The sequence below is a fragment of the Halichoerus grypus genome, chromosome 8 (assembly GCF_964656455.1).
Source record: "Halichoerus grypus chromosome 8, mHalGry1.hap1.1, whole genome shotgun sequence".
In the NCBI taxonomy this organism is placed as follows: domain Eukaryota; kingdom Metazoa; phylum Chordata; class Mammalia; order Carnivora; family Phocidae; genus Halichoerus; species Halichoerus grypus.
The window spans coordinates 130,409,552-130,435,179 of record NC_135719.1 but is presented as its reverse complement, the minus strand read 5'-3'; the positions used below and the strand labels follow the sequence as shown (position 1 = coordinate 130,435,179).

Genomic DNA, 25,628 nt, shown 5'->3' with positions numbered 1-25,628 from the left:
TTGATGGTTTTTAGAGTTGTGATTTAGGTTTTCAAAAGAGAATTTTGGAAATAGACACCAGATTTCCATCTTTTAAAAAAATCTCAATTAAATATGTTTCTTATTACAGTATTTTATACATATTAAGTACTTAATGTTTTTTCTTGATTTGAAATATAACAAATGTTCTTAAAGCTATTTAAAATTTTCAATATACATTAATATAAACTTTTAACTTTATAGTTCATGTGGTCTACTTTGGATCAGAATTACATTATATTGTGAAGCTTAAAATATTTGCTAACTTTTATTTTGTACCTACATGAAGAATTTAATTATAAAAATATAGTCAAATGAGCTATGAAGCAATGAAAAGACATAGAGGAACTTTAAAGGCATATTATTAAGTGAAAGAATAATCTGAAAAGACTACATACTGTATGATTCCAACTATATGACATTCTGGGAAAGAAAAACCATGGAGTCAGTAAAGAGATCAGTAGTTGCCAGAATTTGGGAGATAAGGGATGAATAGGTAGAGCACAGGATTTTTAGTGAAAATACACTATGAAAATACACTATGATACTGTAATGATGGATACCTGTCATTATATATTTGTTCAAATGCATAGAGTGTACAGCACCAAAAATGAACCCTAATGTAAATTGTGAGTGATTATAATGTGTTAGTGTAGGTTCATCACTTGTAACAATGTAATACTTTGTTGAAGATGTTGATAATGGGGAAGTTATGCATGTATGAGGACACTGGTGTATATGGGAACTCCATTTCCCTCTCAGTTTTGCTATGAACCTAAAAGTGCTAAAAAAAAAAAAAAAAAAAAAAAGTCTTTAATAATACATAGTAAGAGCAGTAGTTTTCTAATTCTCAGTGACATGACCTCATTCTTTGTTACTGGGAAAAAAAATCTGACTTGGAAGTTTGTACCTTTTAAAGGGTAATGTTACTGACCTATTGTTCCATGTGAGCAGATTTGTTTTTCTATAGTTTTTGTTGGTTTACCAGTGAGTCATCTACATGTTCTTGTCCTTGTGACCAAAGGCATGCACTTGGAGCACTGCTGAATGGTTAGGATGAGACAGGATAGTTTATGTTCATCATTTTTTGTTTGTTTTTGTTTAATTTTCAGTGGCCTGTGTGGGAGTTAACATAGGACCTACCTCTGTTTCATTCCAGCTCCATTCTTACCCAGGCGGGCTGGTCCCTTTTCAGTAGACAAAGGGCCTTTAATTCCCTATTTGTTCTTTATTTTTGAGTGTGTTATTTTTTAGAGCCTCTTGATAAATATGCCTACTGTCAAAGTTGTGGGAGTTTTTATGGTCAGATGAGATGTCTATGAACATCTTCCTTTTCTCCTTTCCTTTACTTTCTAAAGGAAAAGGCTGCTTTTTTTAAAAAAAAATATGTAACCATGAGAATTCAGAATCCTCTACCTCTAAAGAACTACAGTAGTATAATACTCAGTATGTTAGTCTTTTTAATGGAAATAGGCACACTTAAGGAAAAGAAGAAAAATTGTTGTTATTAAAGATTTAAATGTGCTCCAGGGACGCACTATTAAGGCTCAGTGTTGTTGCTGTAATCTTAAACGTGTAGAAGACAATCTGAATCCTGGAGCAGGGCACATGATAGCTTTATAGCTAAACTGCTTTTAAGGAAAAAAAACACACACTTTAAAAAGCAAAATAACATAATAATAGAAATTCATTGGCATGTGATTTTTTTTCTCTTTTTATAACTGCTTCTACTGGGTCAGTTTTAATATAATTCTCATTGCTTGATCTAAGTCAAATGGAAAAGAAATATACTGCAGCCTCATACACTTAAAAAGATAGTAGATTAAAGTTTATTATTAAGGTTTAAAGAAATAGCTTGTGATTTTGATTCAGTTTTTAAAGTCTTTCTCCTTGAGTGTTATTCGTGTTTTCAGAAGTTAAAAGTGCATTAATATGTTTTTACTAGGTCTTAAGAGTTAGATTTTCTTTGTCTTTCATTTTAAACTACCTAATGTAGAAAATATGTTCAGTATTCTGGGCTAGATATTGCATGTGTGTTTACTTGTTTACTGACCGGTGGTCTGTAGGAAGCAGAAATAATGCTCAAACTTAATGACATTTCTAGATGATATGGTGGAAATACAGTAATTTGCTTTGGGTTACTCCTTTAGACCTCACTTTGGCTCCTCTACTGAAAACAATAGAATTTAAGTTCTCATCGACTAAATTTTTCTAAGACTTATATATCCTTAGAGTAAAAGGAGAAAAAAAAAGGGGGGGTATTAAATAAGATTTTGGGCACCAAAGTACAACTATAGTAGAAAAGTATATTATTTGGGAAAGAGATATTATAAATAACTGGTCAGATGTTGAAGGTAGAAAGTGATGAGGAAAGGACTTTTTTTTTTTTGCAGATTCCTAGGTATCCAAAAGAATTAGAGGTTCTTTTATTCAACTAGCTCATATATGGAAATTAGGATTTTAAAAAAAAGTTGACTTTCCGAAGAATTATGTTATTATAAGGTATAATTCCATGTTATAAAACACAATTTGTTTAATTAAAGTTCAGCTTATTGATTTCTATTTCTTTAACATCAAGTAAAATTATTAATATTTATACTAATTATAAAAAATGAAGATTAAATATCTATTAGTATGAGCATAAAAATAATTTCTCACATTGCCCTTTTGCGGGGAATGAATTCTGGTAACTGATAAGTCTTCACAGGGTCAGGGAAGTAGGGGTGTTGGGTGTGGTTACAAGTATAACTGTTCAAAATTGAGTACTGGAATAGAGGCAAACTGCTCTGCAGAACCTGGAGAGGGAGTTTTAGAAGGTTGTGGGGAAGGTCCAGAAGGTGCAAAGAAAGTAAACAATGAGGATGGACAAGATGTAAGGGGACAGGGAGGTAGCCCAAGAGAATTAAGAGAACAGCCAGTGTTTGGTGGGGCTTTGAGGAGTGTATTCCATCGATCTATAATAGTTTTATATAAATTCCAGATCACTTATTAGTGTTTTGGGGGTAAGCAAGTTATCTTGGGGTAAATGCAGAGAGTTTTAGCGTTCCACGTACTGGTAAGCACTGACCTCTGCGTTAATTTACTAGGAATCTGGGTGGTATTAGATTATAAGGTTTGGTGGGGGAAAATTTTGTAGACTAAAAAAGGCCTGATAGTGTTATCTTTGCTCTGGCTTTGAACTAAAATTGGTAGGTGAAACTTTAAGGATATTTGTATAGTCTCAAAGTATCTACCAAAATAAGTGTTAATTACTTTAGTGGTTTTTAACATAGCACCACACATTTTTTGATATTTTCCCTCTGGGAAGTGGAGCTTAATTCTCCTTTTGAATTGGAGTGGCTTCTGCTCAGGAGTTTGAATCCAGAATCAGAGGCTATTTATAGTTTAATTAAACTTACCAGCTGCCAGAGGAAGTCTTCCTTGTAACAACCCCCCACCCCCACCATGGAAAAAGCCCAGGCTGGTTTTTAGCTCAATGAAAAAATATTGAAAAGATAACCAATTAAGTTTAACTCATTTAAAACAAAATGGGGCTAGGTTGAAATGATGATGTTGAGAAGTGAAATAGTTCAAAACTTTATGAAATGATTAAAAAATGTAGCAACAACATCTTTTATCTTTTCATTCTCTTACACACGCATGTTGGCTGGGGAAAGCGTCATGGAAAGAATAAAAATGCCTGCAGTCAGTTTCAGGTTTCTAGGGTAATTTAGTGCGGGCAAAATTTATAAAACATCCCACCTTGAATAGATTATGCATATAGAATTAAATATTATTACAAATTCCACTTACCCTACAAGAAAGGACAAATATCAAACATCAAAATCATTTGATAACTACCTGAAAAGCAGTACGATTCAACTACTTGTACCCCACTTTCCCTCTTAATAAAATTGGCTTAATAATAACTTGCGGATTTATAAATGATGTGGTTTGAAATGTTGGGGCTCAGAGCTGACGGCCAAGAAAGAATTCTTGAGAGGTCTTTGGTGCAAAAGGGTTGTTTTTTTTTTTTTTTTTTTTTTTAAGATTTTATTTATTTATTTGATAGAGCACAGGCAGGCAGAGGAGTGGCAGGCAGAGGGAAAGGGAGAAGCATGCTCCCTGCAGAGCAAGGAGCCCGATGCGGGCCAATCCCAGGACCCTGGGATCATGACCAGAGCTGAAGGCAGTTGCCCAACCGAGCCACGCAGGTCCCCCATAAGGGTGGCTTTATTGAAGCACAGGGACAGGACCCATGGGTGGAAAGAACTGCACAGGGATCATGAGGAGTGGCCAATTATATACTTTCGAATTGGGAGGGGGTTAGGGATGGCGCAAACCTCCGAGGTATTTTGGAGGCAGATTTCCAGGGCCTTGAGGGGACTACTGTTAGGAAAAGGTCATTTATTACTGTTTAGTAAAAACTCAGTCATGAGACCCTTCAGATGTATATCGATGGGTCATATGCTTGGAAGATGATTGCTAACATATATCTTGGGGGCTAGAGATAAAGGAAGTTTTCAAAGGAATTTTTATATGTTAAAGTAGACTTATAGGATCTTGGGGGTGAGGATAGTGTTAAGCTAAGATTGCATTTTGCCCTTAGCAAACCATTAACATCGAGGCAGCTGAGTTCCTAGAGGAATGTCACTCTGCCTGTTACAAGGACTTGTCAGTGGGCTGTAGGTAGTAAGCAAATGTAATATTTTCTTTTGCCTTTGTTTCCCACATAATAAAGATTAAGTGTATATGTTCAATATATATAATGTATTTAATATGTAAGAAGAAGAACGCCTGGACATAGTGAATGCTGTAAGTGTTGTAATATTATTACTATACTCAAACCAAAATTATTTTTCATTTTGATGATGCCTCTCTGACTTTCTACTCAATTCCTTTTTATTAGAGTTGGAGCCATGGCAGAGGGAGCTGTAATTTCCTGACAGGGGGCCATGGTTATTTTATATGCATGTATATTAGTATCCCCAGCATGGTGCCTGACACATAGTAAATGCACTTAGGAGTTATTTGTTGGATATGTAAGTTAAGGAAGTTGAATATGATTGATTATATTTACATCAAAACAGTTTTTTTTTAAAGATTTATTTATTTTAGAGAACACGCGCGAGAGTGGGGGGGGGCAGAGGAAGAGGGGGAGAGAGAGAATCTGTAGCAGACTCCCTGCTGAGCACAGAGATCCAAGGTAGAGCTGGATCTCACCACCCTGAGGTCATGACTTGAGCCAAAATCAAGAGTCAGATGCTTAACCGACTGAGCCACCCAGGTGCCCCTGCATGAAAATAGTTTTTAACATGTTTTGCTGTTTGTCTGAAAATTGTTCTTCTGTTGAGCATCATAGATCTTGTTGGAGACCTCTGGCATTTGGCTTTTCTCAGTTTGGGTGTCCTCTGCACATATACCTTCCTAAGTCTAAATGCTAGAATTATCAAAATTTTTCTTAAATAGAATGCCTTTTAAATGTCATGAAAGATTGCTCCAAGTATATATATATATTTTTTCTTAAGTTTAATTTTGTTTTACTGTAGAGCAAACCAAAATACACATTTTTCTAGTTACCTTTTGAAATTCAAATTTTCTTTAAGTTCCTTTTTTCCATTTTATTAAAGAGAGACAAATGTAGAAAAGAATGCTTTCTTTTCTCTTTGTGAAGAATGGTTTGAAGAGCCAGTTCTGTGTAGTGATAAAACATCATACATGTAATAATGATGCAACAAGCATGTTTCTATCTTAAGATATTTTTTCAGAATTTGAAAAATTAGTGAGCTAATTTTTATTATTATGTCTAAATGGTTGAACAGATAATGATTTTTATACTATTATTTCACCTGGCAGTAAGCTTTGTTTCCAAGAGAACTGTTAGCTGTCTACGCTCCCTAAATGTGTAACAAAATACCCAAAGATGGGAAAAAGTGAAACTAAGTGGAAATTGATTAGGAAGATCAAGAAGTTTTTTATATTTGATACAAAAATATATATCACTGCTGAAGTGTTCTTAGGACTTCAGTGAATGAGAGGGTTGTAATTCCTTTGTGTATGTTGTACAACTCATAATCATCATCTTCCCCCCTTTTCATTAATAAATCCTAATAGTGTCTTTCAGTTCTATATGTATTTTGGAATAATACATATTTTTTTGTATCTTTCATTCTAGGCATTGAAGAAACAAGAAGCTAAAGCAGATGAAAATGAGGGAGTCATGAAAAATAAGCTAAAACAGACCGAAACTGAGAAGAGTCAAGTAAGATTTTGAAAGTTATCTTTCAAAGAGTAATGCTCTTTGAAATGGGGCCAATGATACTTGTTGAGTGCCTTGAAAATTGTCCCTGAGATCATTTGTTAGAACACAGTGAAGCCTTTATGTTTTGATGTGGAGTCACTTGGTTTGATAGCTCTGCTATTCCTGCAGCTTGCTCTGGGAAACATGTACAGGTCATCTGCTACCTTGTCACCTGGCTACTTACTCCCTTTCTAGAGGCCAGTTGAACTTTATCATTCCTTGCTGGGGAACACTTAGGAAGCTTGACTTTGTTGCAGGGTTATTTAGGAAAGACCTGTTCTTTAAAGGGTGGGTATTTTGAATATATTCATTTTCATCATAGAAAATCGGCGTAGGCGCATTAAATATTAAGGACTTTTGACCTATATTCATGTCTGTGAATCTATAGAGCCTGTTAGCATGTTAGGCATTTAGAGGACAGCCAACTCTCCTCAGTTTGCAAATGAATAGATTTAAGCATGAGCCCAAGGTAATGAATGATAAAATGAAAATTTGCCCCTGATGTAATGTTCTCTCCTCTGTATCACTCTGTAAATCTACCATTACCTCCTTGATTTTTATTTCACCAACCTATGTCGAGTTAAATGATGCATCCATGCTCCCATTACGGTGAGCAAGTCGTGTCAGGCCATTGTGCTTGCTCTTAAGGAGTTGAGGCTGCTGGTATTATCCAGGGAGCATAACCAGTATGGGCCTTGGTAGATTTTGAAAACATTTTGACTGAAGTGTGATTCCTTCCCTCTTGATTTCTCCAGAGAAACCAGAGGACAAGTGAGATAATATTTTGTGTGGATTCTGTGATTCTATATATAGTTTACTTTTTTTTAGAATATGATACTTTCTTGGCCACATGTATAACTTTTTTAAAAAACTTATATAACCAAATTTAAAAAGTATTTTGAAATAGTTATAGATTCATAAGGTGTTGCAAGACAAAATGTAGAGAGAGGTCACATGTGCCCTTCACCCACTTTCCCTCAGTGGTAACATTTTGCATAATTGTCCTTCCATATCCAAACTGAAAAATTGATTTTGGTGCAATCCATAGAATTTATGCAGATTGCACGAACATTATGTGCACTCATTCATGTATGTGGTTCTATGAAGTTGTATCATGTATAGATTCACATTACTGTCACCACAGTGAAGATACAGAACTACAGTGCCCCTTTATGTTACTCCTTGATAGCCATACCTACCCCATGGACAATATTTAAAGGACTAATATATAGGTAGTAGTTTGGTCAAGTGAAATGATAACTTAGGATAACTATCACAAATCTAAGCACTAAATAATATCTTAATATAAATTTGTGGTTTCACAAAACAGCCTGTTACAAAATGCAAACATGTCTAGCATGTGTAATCTCAGGAATGTTAACAAACATGTGTCCCACCTGTAGGGGTGAAAAAGTAATTTTCCCTTTATTCTTCTAGGTTCTTTGGCTGATCTAATAATTAAGTTGACATAAAATAGATTAACAGGAGAAAAACAAATCTGATTTTGTATTTATAGGAGCTGCATAAAAATATGAGCTCGAAGGCAGCCAGGCAGTTGAGGCTTATATACTATCCTGAGCTGAGGAAATGGGATAGAGGTCTTGGGCTTCAAAGGGGAGAAAGACAATTCAGAGGAAGAGGAGAGGAGCAAATGTTTGGTAAACAAATGTTTGCCTTGTCTTGTATACAGATAAGTCTTTCATATATAAAAACTTATCTCTGGTAATAGCTCTCTTCCTGGTACAGACTCCCTCTCTAAATTCTTTAATGTAATTCAGGGAGAGGTAAAAAGCTTTTCCTGAGTCTGTTGGGTCTTGATTCCCTTCAGCTCAAAAAATCCTTATGCCAAAGAGGCATATTTTGGGCAGGGCGGGGAGGGTGGTGGCATATTCCTCTCCCCTTCACATCCTTTTATATTTTCAACTTGTAGTAAGCTAGACACATTCAAACTTTTTAGGTATTTTGTCATCTAATTAGCACATTTTCTGTGAATATTTATCTTATGATTATATTATTAAGGAAATTTTAAGTGTCTTATTCTGAAATTAGGTATTTTTAAATTTTAGGAATGTTATGAATATTGGGAAATATTAGGAATGTTGGAATATTAAGAATATACAAAATCACCAATTGGATGAAATATACTTTAGTCATTGGGTCCTTCAAGTTTTTATTCTAATTCAGTTCAATATGACATTACATGTACTAAAGGAAAAAATTGCTTTGGAATTTAGATTACAATGATTTAGAACTGGAGGAATCTCAGAGATTGTCTAATATAAAGGCCTTATTTTAGAGATGACGGAAAGGAGACCTAGGAAAAGAGTGTCATAGTTGAGATGGGAACTGAACCCCTGAGGTCTGGTCTGGTTCACTTTTTGTTATCCAAATAACATTATTTTCATGGAGGCATTGATATGTTTTGATAGCAAGATATTTTTTCATATTAGCTGTAAATATCTTCTGAAAAGTTCTCGAGTTTTCTCCTCTTAAACTATGCCCATAATAATTTAGTTATTTTCTGCCCCACTGGACATTTTTCTTTATCCTTTGTTGAAACTCTAGCTTGAACAGGAATTAGAGGTATCCCGAAGGTTATTGAATCAGTCAGAAGGCAGCAGAGAAACACTTCTGCATCAGGTAAGTCTACGCAAGCTATGATAATCTACTTTTAAATTAAATCAGAATTGAGTCTCCTTTTCTATTAAATGTCTTTGTGAAAGGAAGAAAAAAACCCACCTAGGTCTAGAATTTTTTTCCCCTAAGGAATGTATATTAAAACACATAAGCAAAAGATGAAATCCTTTCAGGAAGAGTCAGAGAAAGCTGGTACAAAACACTGGACCAAGTTCCCACTGTGATAGTGTGTCTTGCTGATTGCTGCTCCAATTTAGAATTTATCTCTCTTAGCATAACCGGTGTAAAAATGAGAGTGGATGTGTAAGATAAAATTTTCCCAAGGGCTTAATTTTATTCAAGGAGGCATTGGGGAGTGAAGGAAGAAGTAAAATACATGAAACAGACCTTTACATACTCAAGTTGCTTTGCGTTGTCTTATATTTACGTTTTCAAGTTGCTACCTGCCCTTTTTAACCAAAGATAAAGCTTAATTTTAAAGCATAACATTTTGCAGCCCATTAGCCTGTAATGAGAGTTTGGTGCTTCTGCTGTTTAAAGTTCAGCAACTTGAAATAGTCATCTTACATACATTGGATAAGGGCATATAGATTATTTTTTATTTTTAAAATTTTTTTTATTATTATGTTAATCACCATACATCATTAGTTTTTGATGCAGTGTGCCATGATTCATTATTTACGTACAACACCCAGTGCTCCATGCAGAACATGCCCTCCTCAACACCCATCACCAGGCCAATCCATTCTCCCACCCCCCTTCCCTCTAGAACCCCCAGTTTGTTCCTTAGAGTCCATCATCTCTCATGGTTCATCTCCCCCTCCGATTTCCCCCCCCTTCATTCTTCCCCTCCTGCTATCTTCTTCTTCTTCTTCTTTTTTTTTTTTTAACATATAATGTATTATTTGTTTCAGAGGTACAGATCTGTGATTCAGCAGTCTGACACAATTCACAGCGCTCACCATAGCACATACCCTAACTGCCTCTCTGTCTGTGTTTAATATGAACTGCACTCGTACCTTTCTGTTTTGAGTTGTGGCTTACATAAGTTGCTATGTAGTCTGCTAGGTAGGTGAAGATGTCAGGCATCATAGATGCTTAAACATTTTGACAATTAGTGCTGAAAATACACCATAACACCTATTTTACAAAACCTTTAAAAATGTTCACTGGCTTTGTTCTGCAACCATTCTTACAATGGAATTAATGTTGGCAGAGTTCAGACCTTTTTTTTTCCCTGAGCTCTGACTTGTGATTTCTGATCTCATCTTTTGAAGTAAGAGATTGCTGTGTTCAGGTTGTCATTGTGACTTTAACTGAGTCTTTTTGAGACTCCTGTTTTGTTTAATGGTTACTGGGGACATATCTGAAATGTGCTAGGCAATTTGCTAGTCTTTAGAAATGATGAATAACATAGTCCCTGACCTCAAGGAGTTTATAGTTTATTCAGCAGCATTTATTTCTTATTTTGAACAGTACTTTGATATCAAAATATGCTAAATTGTGATCTTTTCACTTGAGTTTATCAATCAGTAGACCATATTCATATAAAAGAGAAGGAGTGAAAAGTATAAAAACAGTTATGGGGGTGCTTGGGTTAATAGTAGTAGAGTGGACTGAGTTCACAATAAAGGATTTTTTTTTGCGTGTGTGTGTGTATGTGTGTCAAATTCTTTGTCCCAGTAGACACAGAGAAGGGAAAAAGACATTCTTTGTGGAAGGAATGGGAGGAGTAAAGAAATAGAGCAAGAGACTATTCCACTGTGCTTGGCATAACAAGGAGGTTAACTTGGCTTCAACTTGTGCTGACAGTAGTCCATTAGAAGTAATATTTTTCCCTAGAAAAATAATTTGAAATAATTTGTAAGTTCAGTTATTCTTTTCCTGCATTTAAAACTGATAAAAGTGTCATTTTTGACGATATGTATGTAGGTAGAAGAGCTCCGTACACAACTTATGAAAGCAGAAGGTGATCGAAAGGGTTTACAACATCAAGTATCTCAGATGTCCAAGCAACAGGATGAACAAGGAGATGACCGGAGGTTTAGGAGAGGTATAATTCTGATTTGTAAATGTGTGGGTTTTTTTTTTTTTTTTGATCTTTCTTAAATACTTCCCATTTTCAGAAATGCATTTCATACATTGTGCTCTCGTCATCTTATTTCTTGATCTACTACAAGGTTTTTCAATAAGCTAATCCTAATTTAGCATCAATATTTTATCAGACTTTATTTTTTAGTTTTGTTTACAGCAATATTGAGCAGAAGGTACAGAGATTATTCTGTATGCTCCCTGTTCCCACACATGCATAGCCTCCCCCATGATCAACTTCCCCTCACTGGAAATGTGTTTGTTTGTTATAACCGACGTACCTACCTTGACACATCATTGTCATTTAAAGTCCATGGTTTGCATTAGGATTCACTCTTGGTGTTGTGTATTCTATGGGATTGGACAATGTATAAGTGACATTTAGGCACCATTACAGTATCATAGAGTAATTTCCCTGTCTTAAAAATCCCTTGTGCTCCACCTTTTCATCCCCCTCTCCGCTCTAACCACTGGCAACCAGATCTTTTTACTGACCCTATATTTTACTTTTTCCAGAATCTAATATAGTTGAATCATACAGCGTTTCAGATTAGCTTCTTTCATTTAGTAATATACCTTTATGTTTCCTCCATGTCTTTTCATGGCTTGGTAGTGCTCTCTCTCGCTCGCTCGCTCTTTTTTTTTTTTTTTTTTTTTTTTTTTTTAGCATTGTCTGAATGTACCACAGTTTATCTGTTCCCCTACTGAAGGTCATTTGGTTGCTTTCAAATTTAGGCAATTATGAGTAAAGCTGTTATACACCAAACATCTGTATATAGGTTTTTGTATGGACATAAGTTTTCATTTACTTTGCGTAAATACCAAAGAATATGATTGCTGGATTGTATGGTAAGAGTATATTTAGTTTTGTAAGAATCCTCCAAACTGTCTTTCAAAGTGGCTATATCATTTCTTCATTCCCACCAGCAATGAATGAGAGTTCCTGTTGTTCCACATTCTTGTCAGTATTTGCAGTTGTCAAGTGTTCTGGATTTTGGCTATTCTAATAGGTTTGTAATGGTATCTTGTTGTTTTAATTTATGTTTCCCTGATAACATATGATGTGGAGCATCTTTTATTATGCATATTTTCCACCTGTATATCTTTGATAAGATATTTATTAAGGTCTTTGGCCCATTTTTTAGGCAGGTTGGTTGGCTTCTTGTTGAAGTTTGAGTCCTCTTGATATTTTATTTTTTATTTATTTTTAAAGATTTTATTTATTTATTTGACAGAGAGAAACACAGCGAGAGAGAGAACACAAGCAGGGGGAATGGGAGTGGGAGAAGCAGGCTTCCCTTGGAGCAGGGAGCCCAACAAGGGGCTCAATTCAGGGCCTTAGGATCATGACCTGAGCCAAAGGCAGAGGCTTAACGACTGAGCCACCCAGGTTCCCCTCTCTTGATATTTTAGATAACACTCCTTTATCACCTATGTCTTTGCAAATAATTTCTCAATCTGTAGCTTCTCTTTTCATTCTCTGGACGGTGTCTTTTGCAGACTGAAAAGTTTTAATTTTAATGAAGTCCAGCTTATCAGTTATTTCTTTCATGGATCATGATTCTGCTCTTCTACCTAAAAAGTCATCATCAAACCCAAGGTCATCCACAATATCTCCAGTCTTCTAAATTTTTGTAATTTTGTGGTTTATATTTGGGTCTGTGATCCATTTTGAATTGACTCCTGTAAAAGGAATTCTTATTTCCATGCCTAAAAGTCTGTATCTAGATTCATTTTTTTGCATGTGGGTGTCCAGTTGTTCAGCACTACACTATTTTTTTTTTTTTAAATTTTATTTATTTATTTGACAGAGAGACACAGCGAGAGAGGGAACACAAGCAGGGGGAGCGGGAGAGGGAGAAGCAGGCTTCCCGCTGAGCAGGGAGCCCGATGAGGGCTCGATCCCAGGACCCCGGGATCATGACCCGAGCTGAAGGCAGACGCCCAACGACTGAGCCACCCAGGCACCCCAGCACTACACTGTTTGTTGAAAACAACCTTTTCTCCACTGTATTGTCTTTGCTTCTTTGTCAGAGATCAGTTGACTATTTTGATGTGGGTTTATTTCTGGGCCTCTGTTCTGTTTCATTGATGTATTTGTCTTTTTTTTTTTTGCTAGTACCATACTCTTGATTATTGTAGCTTTATGGTGTGTCTTGAAGTTGGATAGTGTTAGTCTTCCAGCTTTGTTCTTCTCCTTCAATATTGCATTGGCTGTTCTGGATCCTTTGCCTCTCCATATATTTTTAGGATTAGTTTGTTGATATTTACAAAATAACTTGCTGGGATTTTGATTGGGATTGCATTGAATATGTAGATCAGATTGGGAAGAACTGACATTTGGCAGTATTGCATCTTCCTACCCATGAACATGAACTTTCTCTCCATTTATTTCATTCAACTATGATTTCTTTAATCAGAGTTTTGTAGTTTTCCTCATATAGATTTTGTTAGATTTATATTTAAGTATTTGGATGCAAATTTAAATGGTATTATTTTTAATTTCAAATTTCACTTGTTCATTGCTGATATTAGCATCTAATTTTAATCTCTCCTCTGCTTTATTTTTAAACCCATTTCAGACATGCTTATCTCATGAGGCTTTCTCCTAGAAAGAGCCAACAAAGCTAGTAGTGGAATTTTTTCCAGCTTCTTATTTCCATGCCTAAATGTGTGTGTGTACTTGTCCTTGTACTTAAATTGGCAATACCCCTATGTTTTCATTTTCTTTTATCCCAATTTGAAAATATGTACAAACAATTAAAATTGAGATCCTATCTTTTTTGTGATTGAGATCCATGACAAAAATTAATCATCTGGCAGAAGTGGTCATGAATCATATGCCTGGCTTTTTTTATGTAGATTAGGAATACTTTGTGTTTGAGAAATGTTAGAATACCTTTTTAGTGGTGGTGTTGATTTAGGTTGTAGAATTTAATGAGTCTGGATGTATTTCTTTTTGGAAGTTTACTTGTAACAGAAATGGTAACATTGAAATTTTATAATGGTTTCTAATAGACTAATCCAGATTGTTGAGCTTGTAAATTATTTCAGTAATGAGGTTTCCTACTCAAATACCTAAATTATTGGAGAAACTCTTGTAAGCATTTGGTGTACTATCAAATTCAGGGAAGATAAATATTTTCCCAGATTCCCCACACATAACTCAGTATGTTGCCTAAGTTAGAATTTCCACTTTGCCAGAAAATCTTCACTAGGCAAATGCTGACATACCTATCCTAACATAATCGCATGCCATTAAGTTCACCTAAGTCTCATGTGATGTTATAATTGAAATAGATTTTGACATCAAATATTTTAAAATTTATTTTTAAAAGTAAAATCCTAGGGTTTTTGATTATTCATCAAATTTGTGTAAAGATGCACATAAGAACTCTTATTTTGTTTGGAAAAAGACTGTGGTACATTTGTTACATGTTTTCTCACCTTATAAAAAATCTAGTTATTCTTGGTGTAAGTCTTTGAGACTAGAAGAATGTCACTTTTCTTAACTACTTACCAGGTTTAAAAAAAATCTGAAAGTTCTCATATCAATATCATAATGAACTTCTTCACCTTCTCTTAATGGTTCTAAAATTTTCATCTTTATAGAATAATTGTATTATTTTTTTTTTTTAAATCTGCCCAAGAAATCACACTCATAGTCACACACTGTTGATGTTCATTCCTCCATCCATTGCAAAATAACATCCACATCTGCTTTTAAAATCCACTTTGCTGGGGTGCCTGGGTGGCTCAGTCGGTTAAGCATCTGCCTTTGGCTAAGGTCATGATCTCAAGGTCCTGGGATCCAGCCCCACATCTGGCTCCCTGCTCCGCGGGGAGTCTGCTTCTCCCTCTGCCACTCCCCCTGCTTGTGCTCTCTCTTTCTCCGTCAAATAAATAAATCTTTAAAAACATAAAAAATGAAATTGACTTTGCTTTACTTTACTAGTAGTCTTCTCAGTCAAATTCAAAGGAATCATGGTATTACTTTTCTTACTTGACCCCTGTTTTTCCCTCTTCCTTCTTGGAACTCTTCACTGACTTCTATGTTTCTACTCTTTCCTGGTTCTTCTGAGTTCCTTGTTTTCATTCTTTTCATTTGAATCTTTTCCCTTTGTTCACAGCTTGTCTTTTAAATGCTGGGTGTTGTCTAGAATCCTCTTTATGGGGTTTCTCACTTAATAGTTCTCCCTAGAGGTTGTTATTTAAATCTTACGCTTTAGCTATCACCTGTAATGATGATCCCTAAATCTTAAGTCCACTAATCTTCAGTCCCCCAGTTGGAGCCTCTCATTGGACATCTTCATGTGCTATTCCACAGAATGCCCCAGTCAACAGATTTAGAGCTGAGTTCATCCTTTCCTCAACACCTGTTTTTATTTCCTGTTTCAATTGATGCCACCATCTTTTATCCAAATAGCCAAGGCTAAAATACAAAGAACATCTGAAATTATTCCTTCTCTCCTCCATCTGCTTTGTCCCTATCTATTTATAGATCTTGGTATTTCTTGAATTTGGCCCATCTTCTTTATTCCCACTATCCCAGTTTAGGCATGCTTTGTCTCATTTGTATTGCCCTCTTAACTTATTCTATTCCTCTGTGATCTGTCTTCTATACTGCTGCTACTAAAGGGATGCTTTCTAAGCCACAAACCATTCATGTTACTCTTGCTTAAAAGTTTTGTTATATGTTATTGAGTTCTTACTACACATGAGGCATTTTGCTACACATTTTATGTTATCTCCTTTAGTTCTTAGAACTACACTATAAGAAGGGTACTAGTCTTATTTCCATTTGAATAAGGAAAAAAAAAAGACTGAAGAATAAAGAGATTGCCTAAGGTCATGTTTGCGGGAAGTAACAGACTTGAATCTGTTTCTCCCCAAACCTGAACTCCCCAAACTCTTAACTGCTATGCTGTACTGACCCATCGTGTTTGTAGCAAGTGGCAAGTGTTCTTCAAAGTGGAACATATGAGACAATCCCCTGGGTATGAGAGGAGAGTGTTCCTAACACGATTTACATTTTATACCTTATGTTTTAAGTATTTTAATTTTGCTAAACGTTTTGTTATATATATATGTATGTATGTGTACCTAGATATATATTTATATATCCATATTATTTTATATGTGTCTAGATTATGAAACTTATCAAATTATTATGTTTCCACATTAAATATATGTTTCACAAATTATGTATATGTATTAATACATGTATTCATATGTATTAATATCTCCATATTTTATATAATATATATTCCTGTTACTTTGTATGTATAATAATATATATCCTGAAATGTATGCCTATATATTAAGATAGACACCCTAGAGATAGGTTATATGCACACACATATGCATATTTGTACCTATCTAAATATAAAATTTAAAATATGTATTTGTAAAATGAATACATACTTTTACACATAAACAAATATGCATATTTTCAGGTTGGAAACCTAGCAGGGCTGCGCAAAGCACGGCCCAAGGGGCAAATCCAGACTTTTGTAAATAAGCTTTATTGGAATATAGCTATTCCCATTCATTTATTCACTGTCTAGGTTACTTTTGCAATACAATGGCAGAGTTGAGTAGTTGTGACAGAGATCATAAGCCTAAAATATTTACTCTCTGACCCTTTACAGAAAATGTTTGCTAATTCCTCATCTATAGGATAATTTCTAAGCTCCCTAGCAATGTATAAACACCCTGCTGACTCTCCTTCTTCCTTCCCTCTTATGTGGTAGCTATGTGGAAGTACTGTGTGCAGCTACCTGAATATTAAATCCAGTATTGTACCTCTGTGCTTTATGTCTCTTCCTTTCTCTGAATTATCACCCCAACTCCCCATCTCTTTTGCTTGGTGAGAGTCTATATTCATTCTTTAACTTAGTTTCTGTTTCTTCCCACCTGAGTTTTTCATCAAGATAGTTAATCACTCTCTCCTTTGTACTATTTCTGTATGATAACTCTATCTGTAAAATATCTGTATAGTGTCTGTCATTGCCTTTATCATGCTATTAAAATGCCTATGTATCTTCTTCTATCCATGTACATCCAAGATGTACAATTTCGAACACTTTGATATCTCTTAAGTTCAGATGTGTCTTATGAATGATGTATAAATTTAATTTGCTAGTATTTCCTTCCTTTCCTTTCCTGGAAAGGAAACTACCAGAAAAATAGTTAAATTGGTAATATATGTTCCAATTTTTGGCATCTTAGACTCAAGGAGGTATTTTATATGTCTTGTTTCTATTCTTGGAGTTTAAGGTAATTGAGAAAAGGTTTTTGTGTTATTTATGTTGAAGAGGTGGTGTTACAGTGTCCTGTGCGTCACGGACCAAGTATGTTGAATTAAATACTAAGTCTGTCTGTATTGTTCAGTGATATAATTTCAGGTGGTAGTCTCCAGAATTAGTAAATTAGTTAGTGATCATACACAGAGATTTAACAGTATCATTTGTTTATTTTGCAAGAAAGAATTATTTTGTGTGTCAACTTCAGTAACTTTCAGCTAATGTATAACTCAGTTGAAAATTCTTTTTTTTTTTTTTTTTTTTTTAAAGATTTTATTTATTTATTTGAGAGAGAGAATGAGAGAGAGCATGAGAGGGGGGAGGGTCAGAGGGAGAAGCAGACTCCCTGCTGAGCAGGGAGCCCGATGCGGGACTCGATCCCGGGACTCCAGGATCATGACCTGAGCCGAAGGCAGCCGCTTAACCAACTAAGCCACCCAGGCGCCCCTCAGTTGAAAATTCTTTCAGTATTTCTGTGTTAGAGTTTGGAGGTAGAGATGTAAGGAAAGTTAAAGAAAAAATATGTAGGATTTCCCTGAGTTCAGTTGTACTAGAAATCCGGTAACATTTCAAGTTTTAGTATCAAAATGGAATAATATTGGATAACACATCAGTGTATATATTTTAGAATACTGAGTGAGACTTGAAACAATAGGCTGGCAAATTCTGAAAAGTCTATTGAGTGTTAATAGTGGGTTATGTTAGCTGGAATATTAGAACATCAAGGCTTTGTACCATTTGAAAGTACATTCTCCTGTGAATAAAGAACAACTGTCAAGCCTTACATTTTCTCTTTCAAGGGGTTGAGCAGGAAAAAGAGAATCTGGAGAAGCAGATGTCAGATTTGAGGGTGCAGCTGAACTTCAGTGCAATGGCATCTGAGTTAGAGGAAGCGAAGCGGTGCGTGGAGCGAAAAGACAAGGAGAAAGCACAGTTTGCAGCACATATAGAGGTGACTGCTATTTTTAAGTTGTATTCAAAGGACTTTAGTTCTGTTTCAGAGAATTGCTTAATGAAGTTTTAATAGAAATTTTGTAGTATTTTATGAACTCTGGTTTGAGTATACATAATGTAAAGTTATGTAGATGACTACTTTAATTATACATAGAGATGTCTATGGATTCATTTCTCTTTCATTTGGACCTTAAAGCCGGGAACCTATTAAACTTGAAAACATTTTTGTTATAGTGGCAGTTGAGCCCTTCCTTCAGAGAGATGGGGCCTTTCTTTGAAGGAATGGTGAGTTATCATTTATTTTGGGGTGAAACTGGCAGAAGGCACAGCAAAAAAAGATACCATAAAGGTTTTTAAATCTCTCACTGCTCTACATGAGGCAGAATTGGGGTAATTATCCAAAAATATTAAAAATCAAAAGAAAGAACTTCATAAAAAGGAGATGTCTTAATTCTAATATAATTATATAAATTATATCAAACATGGATGACAGATTTGGAAATAGATATATATCAGTCCTCTTCTATATCTGTTTTTATTAGTGAAGTTGTATTCTAATTGTAATAAGGTGCCACATTTGAAAAATTTTCTAAATTATAATGAAAGGTAGAAAATTGGTGTTAAAGATACCTAACTTTATGTAATACAAAGGAAATATTTAATGTTACTGCAGTCTGAGTTTCTCTTTCATCTTGTCAGTGCATCAGTGGAAAATGTATTTTAGATTTGGATCAAGATTCAGATTGTAAAGATAATGAAATATTGACATACTTTTTACAGAGCCCTCTACATGTATAATAAATACTTATCAGAAATATTATCAGAGCATTTGTAATTGTAGGACTTCTAAAGTTTGCTTCATGGTTATTAATTATTTTAGCCCTTGATCCTGCTGACGAAAGTGCGGAGATATTATTTTGCCAAAGTTAAGTATTAAAAATTAGAAAAAGCTATGTTAATAAATATCAAAGGTAGAAAAATCACTTTGCTAAGCTGTTTATAACCACATATTGGTCTGTCCTCTCTCTTCGTTTCCATTGTTTCACTTCATTTAGCACTTGCAGAATCAATCAATGAAAAAAAAAATTCACATTCCTAGGCATTTAAAAAATTATAATAACCTAATAATGCTCTTGTTCAAAGAGCCTGGCTTTCCCCTTGTCCTAACAATAGTTCTTTTACATTTTCACCTGGTTAGGGAAAGAGTTGGCATTCTCTTGGGTTAGTTTGGACTGGTTGTACGGGTTTGGATGTGAAAGACAGTTGGACAGAGAGGTTGAACATTTACTCACATATCAAATACTTAATGACTGTCTATTACATGCCAGGCACTGTTCTAGGTGGTGGTGACATGACAGAGAACAAAAGCCAGGCAAATTTCCCTGTCTCTGTGTGCGTGACATTCTAAAATTGACGCAGAAAGTTCTTTGAATTTGTCTCAAGTCTAATTCAAATTCCTTTTGGAGGATGAAAGATTTTTTTCCCAGTTGCCATTAAAAAGGTATTACAAAAAGACATTGTTTATTCTGGAAGAAATTCCCATTAACCAGTTTTATTTTCCCCCCGACTTTATTTTTAACAATAAAATAATTAATTAAATTTTATATCCATTGTTTTAGATTTTGTGACACTTCTGATTATGGCTTATTTTTCATACCTTGTGAAGGCCCTTTGAACATCTCCAAGCTGTTCTCAAAATGACATCTAGTGTAGACTTTGTGATGGTATTGGTCATGGATCACTCAATGTGACTTCTGTTGGGTATTTGATTGAAATTTAATTGAAAAGCATTTGGTTTCTGCTTTAGTTTTCAAAAATATTTGGTGTTGGGGTCACCTGGGTGGCTGTTAGGTTAAGCATCGACTCTTGGTTTAGTCTCGGGTCATGATCTCAGGGTCGTGAGCCCTGAGCCCTACATTGGGCTCCACGCTGGGCATGGAGCCTGCTTAAGATTCTCTCCCTCTGCCCTACTTGCGCTTGCTCTCTCTCTTTAAAAAAAAACATTGGTGTTGCCTTAGACATTCTATAATGAAGTTTAATCTTCTTTAGTTGCTTTTTAGAAACCAAATATAAATAAGAAAACATGCACAAAATGTGACTAATTGGTCAGGCCCCAAAACATTTGCCATAATACTCTTTCTTGTGGTTTGTTTAATCACTAGTCTCTTTCTCTTTAACTTCCTAACACCTTTCCTACAAAACCTTATACCCAGTCTTGTCAAGTCATTTTTTCTTTTTTTTTAAATATGGAACGCTTCACGAATTTGTGTGTCATCCTTGTGCAGGGGCCATGCTAATCTTCTCTGTATTGTTCCAATTTTAGTATATGTGCTGCCGAAGCGAGCACTTAACTCATTTTTTCTTAAACTTTCCTACTCATTTCCATTTTTTTGTCTTTATTCCCGTTGTTCACTGTTCCTGTAAGGTCCTCTTTTTGTGGAAATCCTAAGCCTTTTCCTTCCTGAAGCCTTCTTTGGCTATAGCTTCTACATATGATAATCCTTCCTTCTATACCCCATCCTTTTACTCACATCACTAATATTCTTATGGCACCTTTCTCACACTGCCTTAAAGTATATAGGTATATGTCTTTGAAATTTCAAAATGAATTGAAATGAAGGAGATAGGGGACTGCAGAAGAAAGCTGCCCTGTCACTAAGACAAATCTGACCTCGATGTCCTTACCTTGGTGAAGACCTTGTGTTTCAGTCTTGTCCTCACATCTGGAAACTTGAATTTTCTGTGTCCTAGAGTTAATGTGGCCCAGGAGACATTCATACTAACAATGAAACCCATCAGAGAACAGTATATAAAAGAGTGCCAGCTCATTGATGTACCCTGTGGGGGCTCTATATGGATATTTAAACACTGTTGTATGCAGAGCATCAAGTCACCCAATTTTCTATACCTAGGTTTTAGAAAGGTGAATTAGTAACCAAGAAGTTGCTTGGTGAACACAGTCAGAGAATACTGATGTGTAAAGGACTGTTTGTTCCTGGCTATGGTAAGGCTCTCCCACCCTCTACCTCTCTTTAACAGAGTCCTTGTAACCAGGGATCTATTTATTTCACCAGATCCTGTTTTTATTTTTGGAGTGTGTTGAACTGACTTCTTTTGTCTTTCTAACAATCTTCTCTGCTTCCACTCTGATGCTCAACCTTCTGTTTGCCTTTTCTTTTAATATGTTGCTATGCACAGATTTTGCTCTGGGCCATTTACCAGTACGCAACGATGTTGTAATTCAAACTTGTGGCATTCTGGAAGCCACTTATGAATTAAATACGTATATCCTTCTTCAAATCATAAATGAGTGTGGGTTAAGAACCAGGTCTTATCTCTGTATTTCTTTGTGCCCCTGATAGTGTCTTACCCATATTAGTATTTGTTGACTGAAATAGTGAATTGTAGAACACTTTTATGGTTAGTTTTCAAAGCTAACATTTGTTGTCTGGTCATTCTTTAAAAGCACATTAATTTCTGGGAGAGTTGTTGGTCAGTATTCAAGGGGACCCTTGCTCTTTCTCACTAATTGCATTAGTTTTTGTTGATCCAGAGTATATGTTTTAAGCAGTTGTTTTACACTGGAGAAAAACAGTGAAAATAGCTTGTAAAAAACCAGAATGAAAGCTGAGTTTGGGTTTGCATAATTTACCTTTCAAATTGTACCTAAAACCCTAAATCTGTATATGCATAGAAAATACTAAGTACATTTTTTTTCTTCTTCTAAACTTGAGTTGAACCTCATTAACCTTGATAGGCTATTTGTATTCATAAGAATTCCAAGTATCCTTGATCAATGATTCTCCCTGATTTAATCTCAGCCTCCATCTTCCATCAACTTACTTTTCTTGAAGAAAAAAATTTGACTTTTAAATTCAACAAGGAACTTCAAAGAAAGAAAAAAAAACACAAGGTGCTGTACATAATTTAGATTAAATGTTGAAAGTGATAATTGAGTGACAACTGACATGATTATTCATTAGCGGAAACTTGGAACTGTAATGCCATAATTTACTTTTAAAAAGAGGGTAGTGGAAAACAGAAATGATAATCAATAATAACTTTTCTTTTTGATGATTAGTATATTAGGAACAGAAGGAAGGTTATTCCTTTTAATATGCTTTTAAGATAAACTCTTCTGATTCTTGCATTTCTTATATATAAAGCTGGCTACTTTGCTATGTAATAATGCCCCCTTCAATTCAATACTACTTTATTTTTTTTATTTTTTTAAATATTTATTTATTTGACAGAGAGAGAGACAGCGTGAGAGAGGGAACACAAGTGAGGGGAGTGGGAGAGGGAGAAGCAGGCCTCCCGCAGAGCAGGGAGCCCGATGTGGGGCTCGATCCCAGGACTCTGGGATCATGACCTGAGTCGAAGGCAGACGCTTAACGACTGAGCCACCCAGGCGCCCCAATTCAATACTACTTTAAAGCCCTTCTTAGAGACCTACATTGTCCTATCTGTAATTTTCTGTTCTTTTTTTTATCTTAATAATTTCTTCCTTATCCAAGTGCTTGTTGTAAAATAAGGTACTGAGTACTAAGTAATTTTTAATACACAGATTATAAAGAAAACAAATATTGGCAGCAAAACTTTATAGACAGGCTAAAATTGTCGAACCTAGTGCAGGTCTGCCTCTGCTATTAACCACATTAACTGACATTGAAGCAGATTGCTAAGTCCACAAATGCTCTATTCTCTGAGTTCTTCATGAAGATGACTACTGGCAGAGATGCCCTACAAGTAAAAACTCCAAAACTAAGTGAACTTTTACACTTTGAAGATGATTTAGTTTAATTCTTAAATCTTTCATCTATGGAAAAATTGGAGTTGTGAAGAAAGGCAGCTCTTCTGTTTTCTGTAACTCAGAGTTGCATAGTATTTCTATCAAGCCAGAAAGTAGAAGTGGATCAAATATTTTAAATTTTCCTTTGAGACATCACCAATATTTACTATTTAGTAGGGTCAGTAAAGAAATAATTTAGGAATAAAAGTGTCAATTTTCAAGTTCTTTATTTTCTGAAGTCATGATAATTTCTGCCTCACATGTTTTATGTATAAGTTGAACGTGTAGGCCTTTGTGTATGTCTCTGTGATGTGTGTGCACGTGTCCGTGGACACATGCATGAAGGGGTGGGGGGAGGGAGAAACTTACACTCCCCACATAACAATGAAGTATTGATAATTTATGTTAATTATAGATAGATTTGACGTTAAAAGCAAGTATAAAGATAACATATACCTTTGGGAATAATTATCGAAGGACTTGCTATGGAAAAATAGGTGATATGTAACAAATGAGGTAATATTTTTTGCAGAATCTTAGTAATTGATAGTGTTCAAATGCTATTAAAGGGATATAGAGTAGACTTTATAATAAGCATATTTTAATTGTTCATGCATTATTCCTGAAGTCGTTATAGTTAACCTTTAGAGTGATTTTAATTTGATAGTGTTATCATTTTAAGTGGAGACTTAAATTGTGTTTTAGAAATTTGTTTTCAGGCAGCTTTCTACCAGGAGAAATGAGACTATACTCAGCCTTAAACAATGAAAACAGTGGGCCTGTTGTACTCTTAAATGTTGGAATGGTATAAATTATCTTTGCAAAAAAACGTTTTTAATAAGTAACACATGGCTAACATAAGCAAAGGTCAGTGTTAGCAGTTTTTCAAATGTATTAAACACATTTAATTTCTAGTACTTTACTTGCATGAAGTATGAGTTTATGTGATACGGTGCTTATTTGGGGGGAACCTATAATGGTGTTAGGCTATAGTTTGCTCTTCCTCAGTGAAGATTAACAAATTAGGTAAACTTTTGGCAATTCTGATGAGAGAACAGTTTCTGCCTTTGTTAATGGTGGATTAGCTTGTTGCAGAACAGACTTCCTACTGAGAAAAACTAGAAAAGCTGGGTAAGACATATATTTTTAAAAATATGTTTGAAGTTATCAGAGAGTTATCTGGGTATAAGGACAGGAGGAGTCATGTATTCTGTTGAGGAGTGGAATGCAGAGTGATGGATCTGATACTTGGCACCACTTTTCCCCTGAAAAGTTTAAGTCACAAACTGAACAGAGCTTACAGTAGAACTTAGGCCCATTAAAGAAGAAGGACCCTGCTAATCATCCCACTCTTTCAGTTGGGATACCTGAAGGGCTAAACCCTAGAGTCTGGGTAAGCTGGAAATGCACCAACAGTCACAAATACTGTAACATAGCTTTGAATCTGCTGTGACGTTATCTGTCCCTACCCTAACTGCTCATCTAAACAAAAGTAGATCTTTCGAGGAGGAAGGCATTATCATTCAGAGCCCTCATATTATTTCTATAATTTGTTATATAGTGTTTAGCATTTGATCAAAACTTAGCAGTCATATCAAGAAATAAAACCACATTACTAAAAAACAAGATATAAGCGAGAAATAGAAATAGGCATATAGACTGTTCAGATACTGGAGTTGACAGAAATCAACTTTAAAACATTGGTTATTGGGGCACCTGGGTGGCTCAGTCGTTAAGCGTCTGCCTTCGGCTTGGGTCATGATCCCAGGGTCCTGGGATCAAGCCCTGCATCGGGCTCCCTGCTCTGCGGGAGGCCTGCTTCTCCCTCTCCCACTCCCCCTGCTTGTGTTCCCTCTCTCATTGTGTCTCTCTCTGTCAAATAAATAAATAAAATCTTTAAAAAAAAACAAAACAAAACATTGGTTATTAATATGTTAAGAAATTAGATCATAAGATAGTTCTAGCAGAGAACAGGACATTATAAAAAGAATATAAATCTTGTTGAATCACAGATCTGTACCTCTGAAACAAATAATACAATATATGTTTAAAAAAAAGAAGAAAATAGCAGGAGGGGAAGAATGAAGGGAGAGAAATCGGAGGGGGAGACGAACCATGAGAGACGATGGACTCTGAAAAATAAACTGAGGGTTCTAGAGGGGAGGGGGGTGGGAGGATGGGTTAGCCAGGTGATGGGTATTAAAGAGGGCATGTATTGCATGGAGCACTGGGTGTTATACACAAACAATGAATCATGGAACACTACATCAAAAACTAATGATGTAATGTATGGTGATTAACATAACAATAATAAAAAAAAAAGAATATAAATCTGAGAACCAAAATATATAGTAACTGAAATTAAGAGCTGGATAGGTAGGTAGGGTTTAACCAAATATTAGATTCATTTTTTTTCTTATTCCTCTGAAGAATTTTATGAGACTTCCATCCATATGTATGCTTAGGTTATATAATTTATTATGTGGTTTGGTTTCTGGTTTTATGATCTGTTTTTCTATCTTCTAACTGGCAAAGAACCCCAATTTATTCA

At 35.3% G+C, this 25,628-nt stretch overlaps 1 protein-coding gene and 1 non-coding gene across 3 annotated transcripts in view; one reads left to right on the top strand and one right to left on the bottom strand.

Annotated features, from left to right (window-relative positions):
• Positions 1-25,628, top strand: part of CEP128 (centrosomal protein 128) — a 387,410-nt gene that overhangs the window by 74,375 nt on the left and 287,407 nt on the right. For both annotated transcript variants that reach the window (XM_036093994.2, XM_078054045.1), the window contains 4 exons: positions 6,173-6,259; positions 8,864-8,938; positions 10,868-10,988; positions 18,132-18,283. In XM_036093994.2, the coding sequence (XP_035949887.2) occupies positions 6,173-6,259; positions 8,864-8,938; positions 10,868-10,988; positions 18,132-18,283 (435 nt within the window). The remainder of the gene's footprint in view (positions 1-6,172; positions 6,260-8,863; positions 8,939-10,867; positions 10,989-18,131; positions 18,284-25,628) is intronic.
• Positions 20,526-20,632, bottom strand: LOC118536826 (U6 spliceosomal RNA). Its single transcript, XR_004917836.1, has one exon. It is a non-coding gene; the product is annotated as a U6 spliceosomal RNA (small nuclear RNA).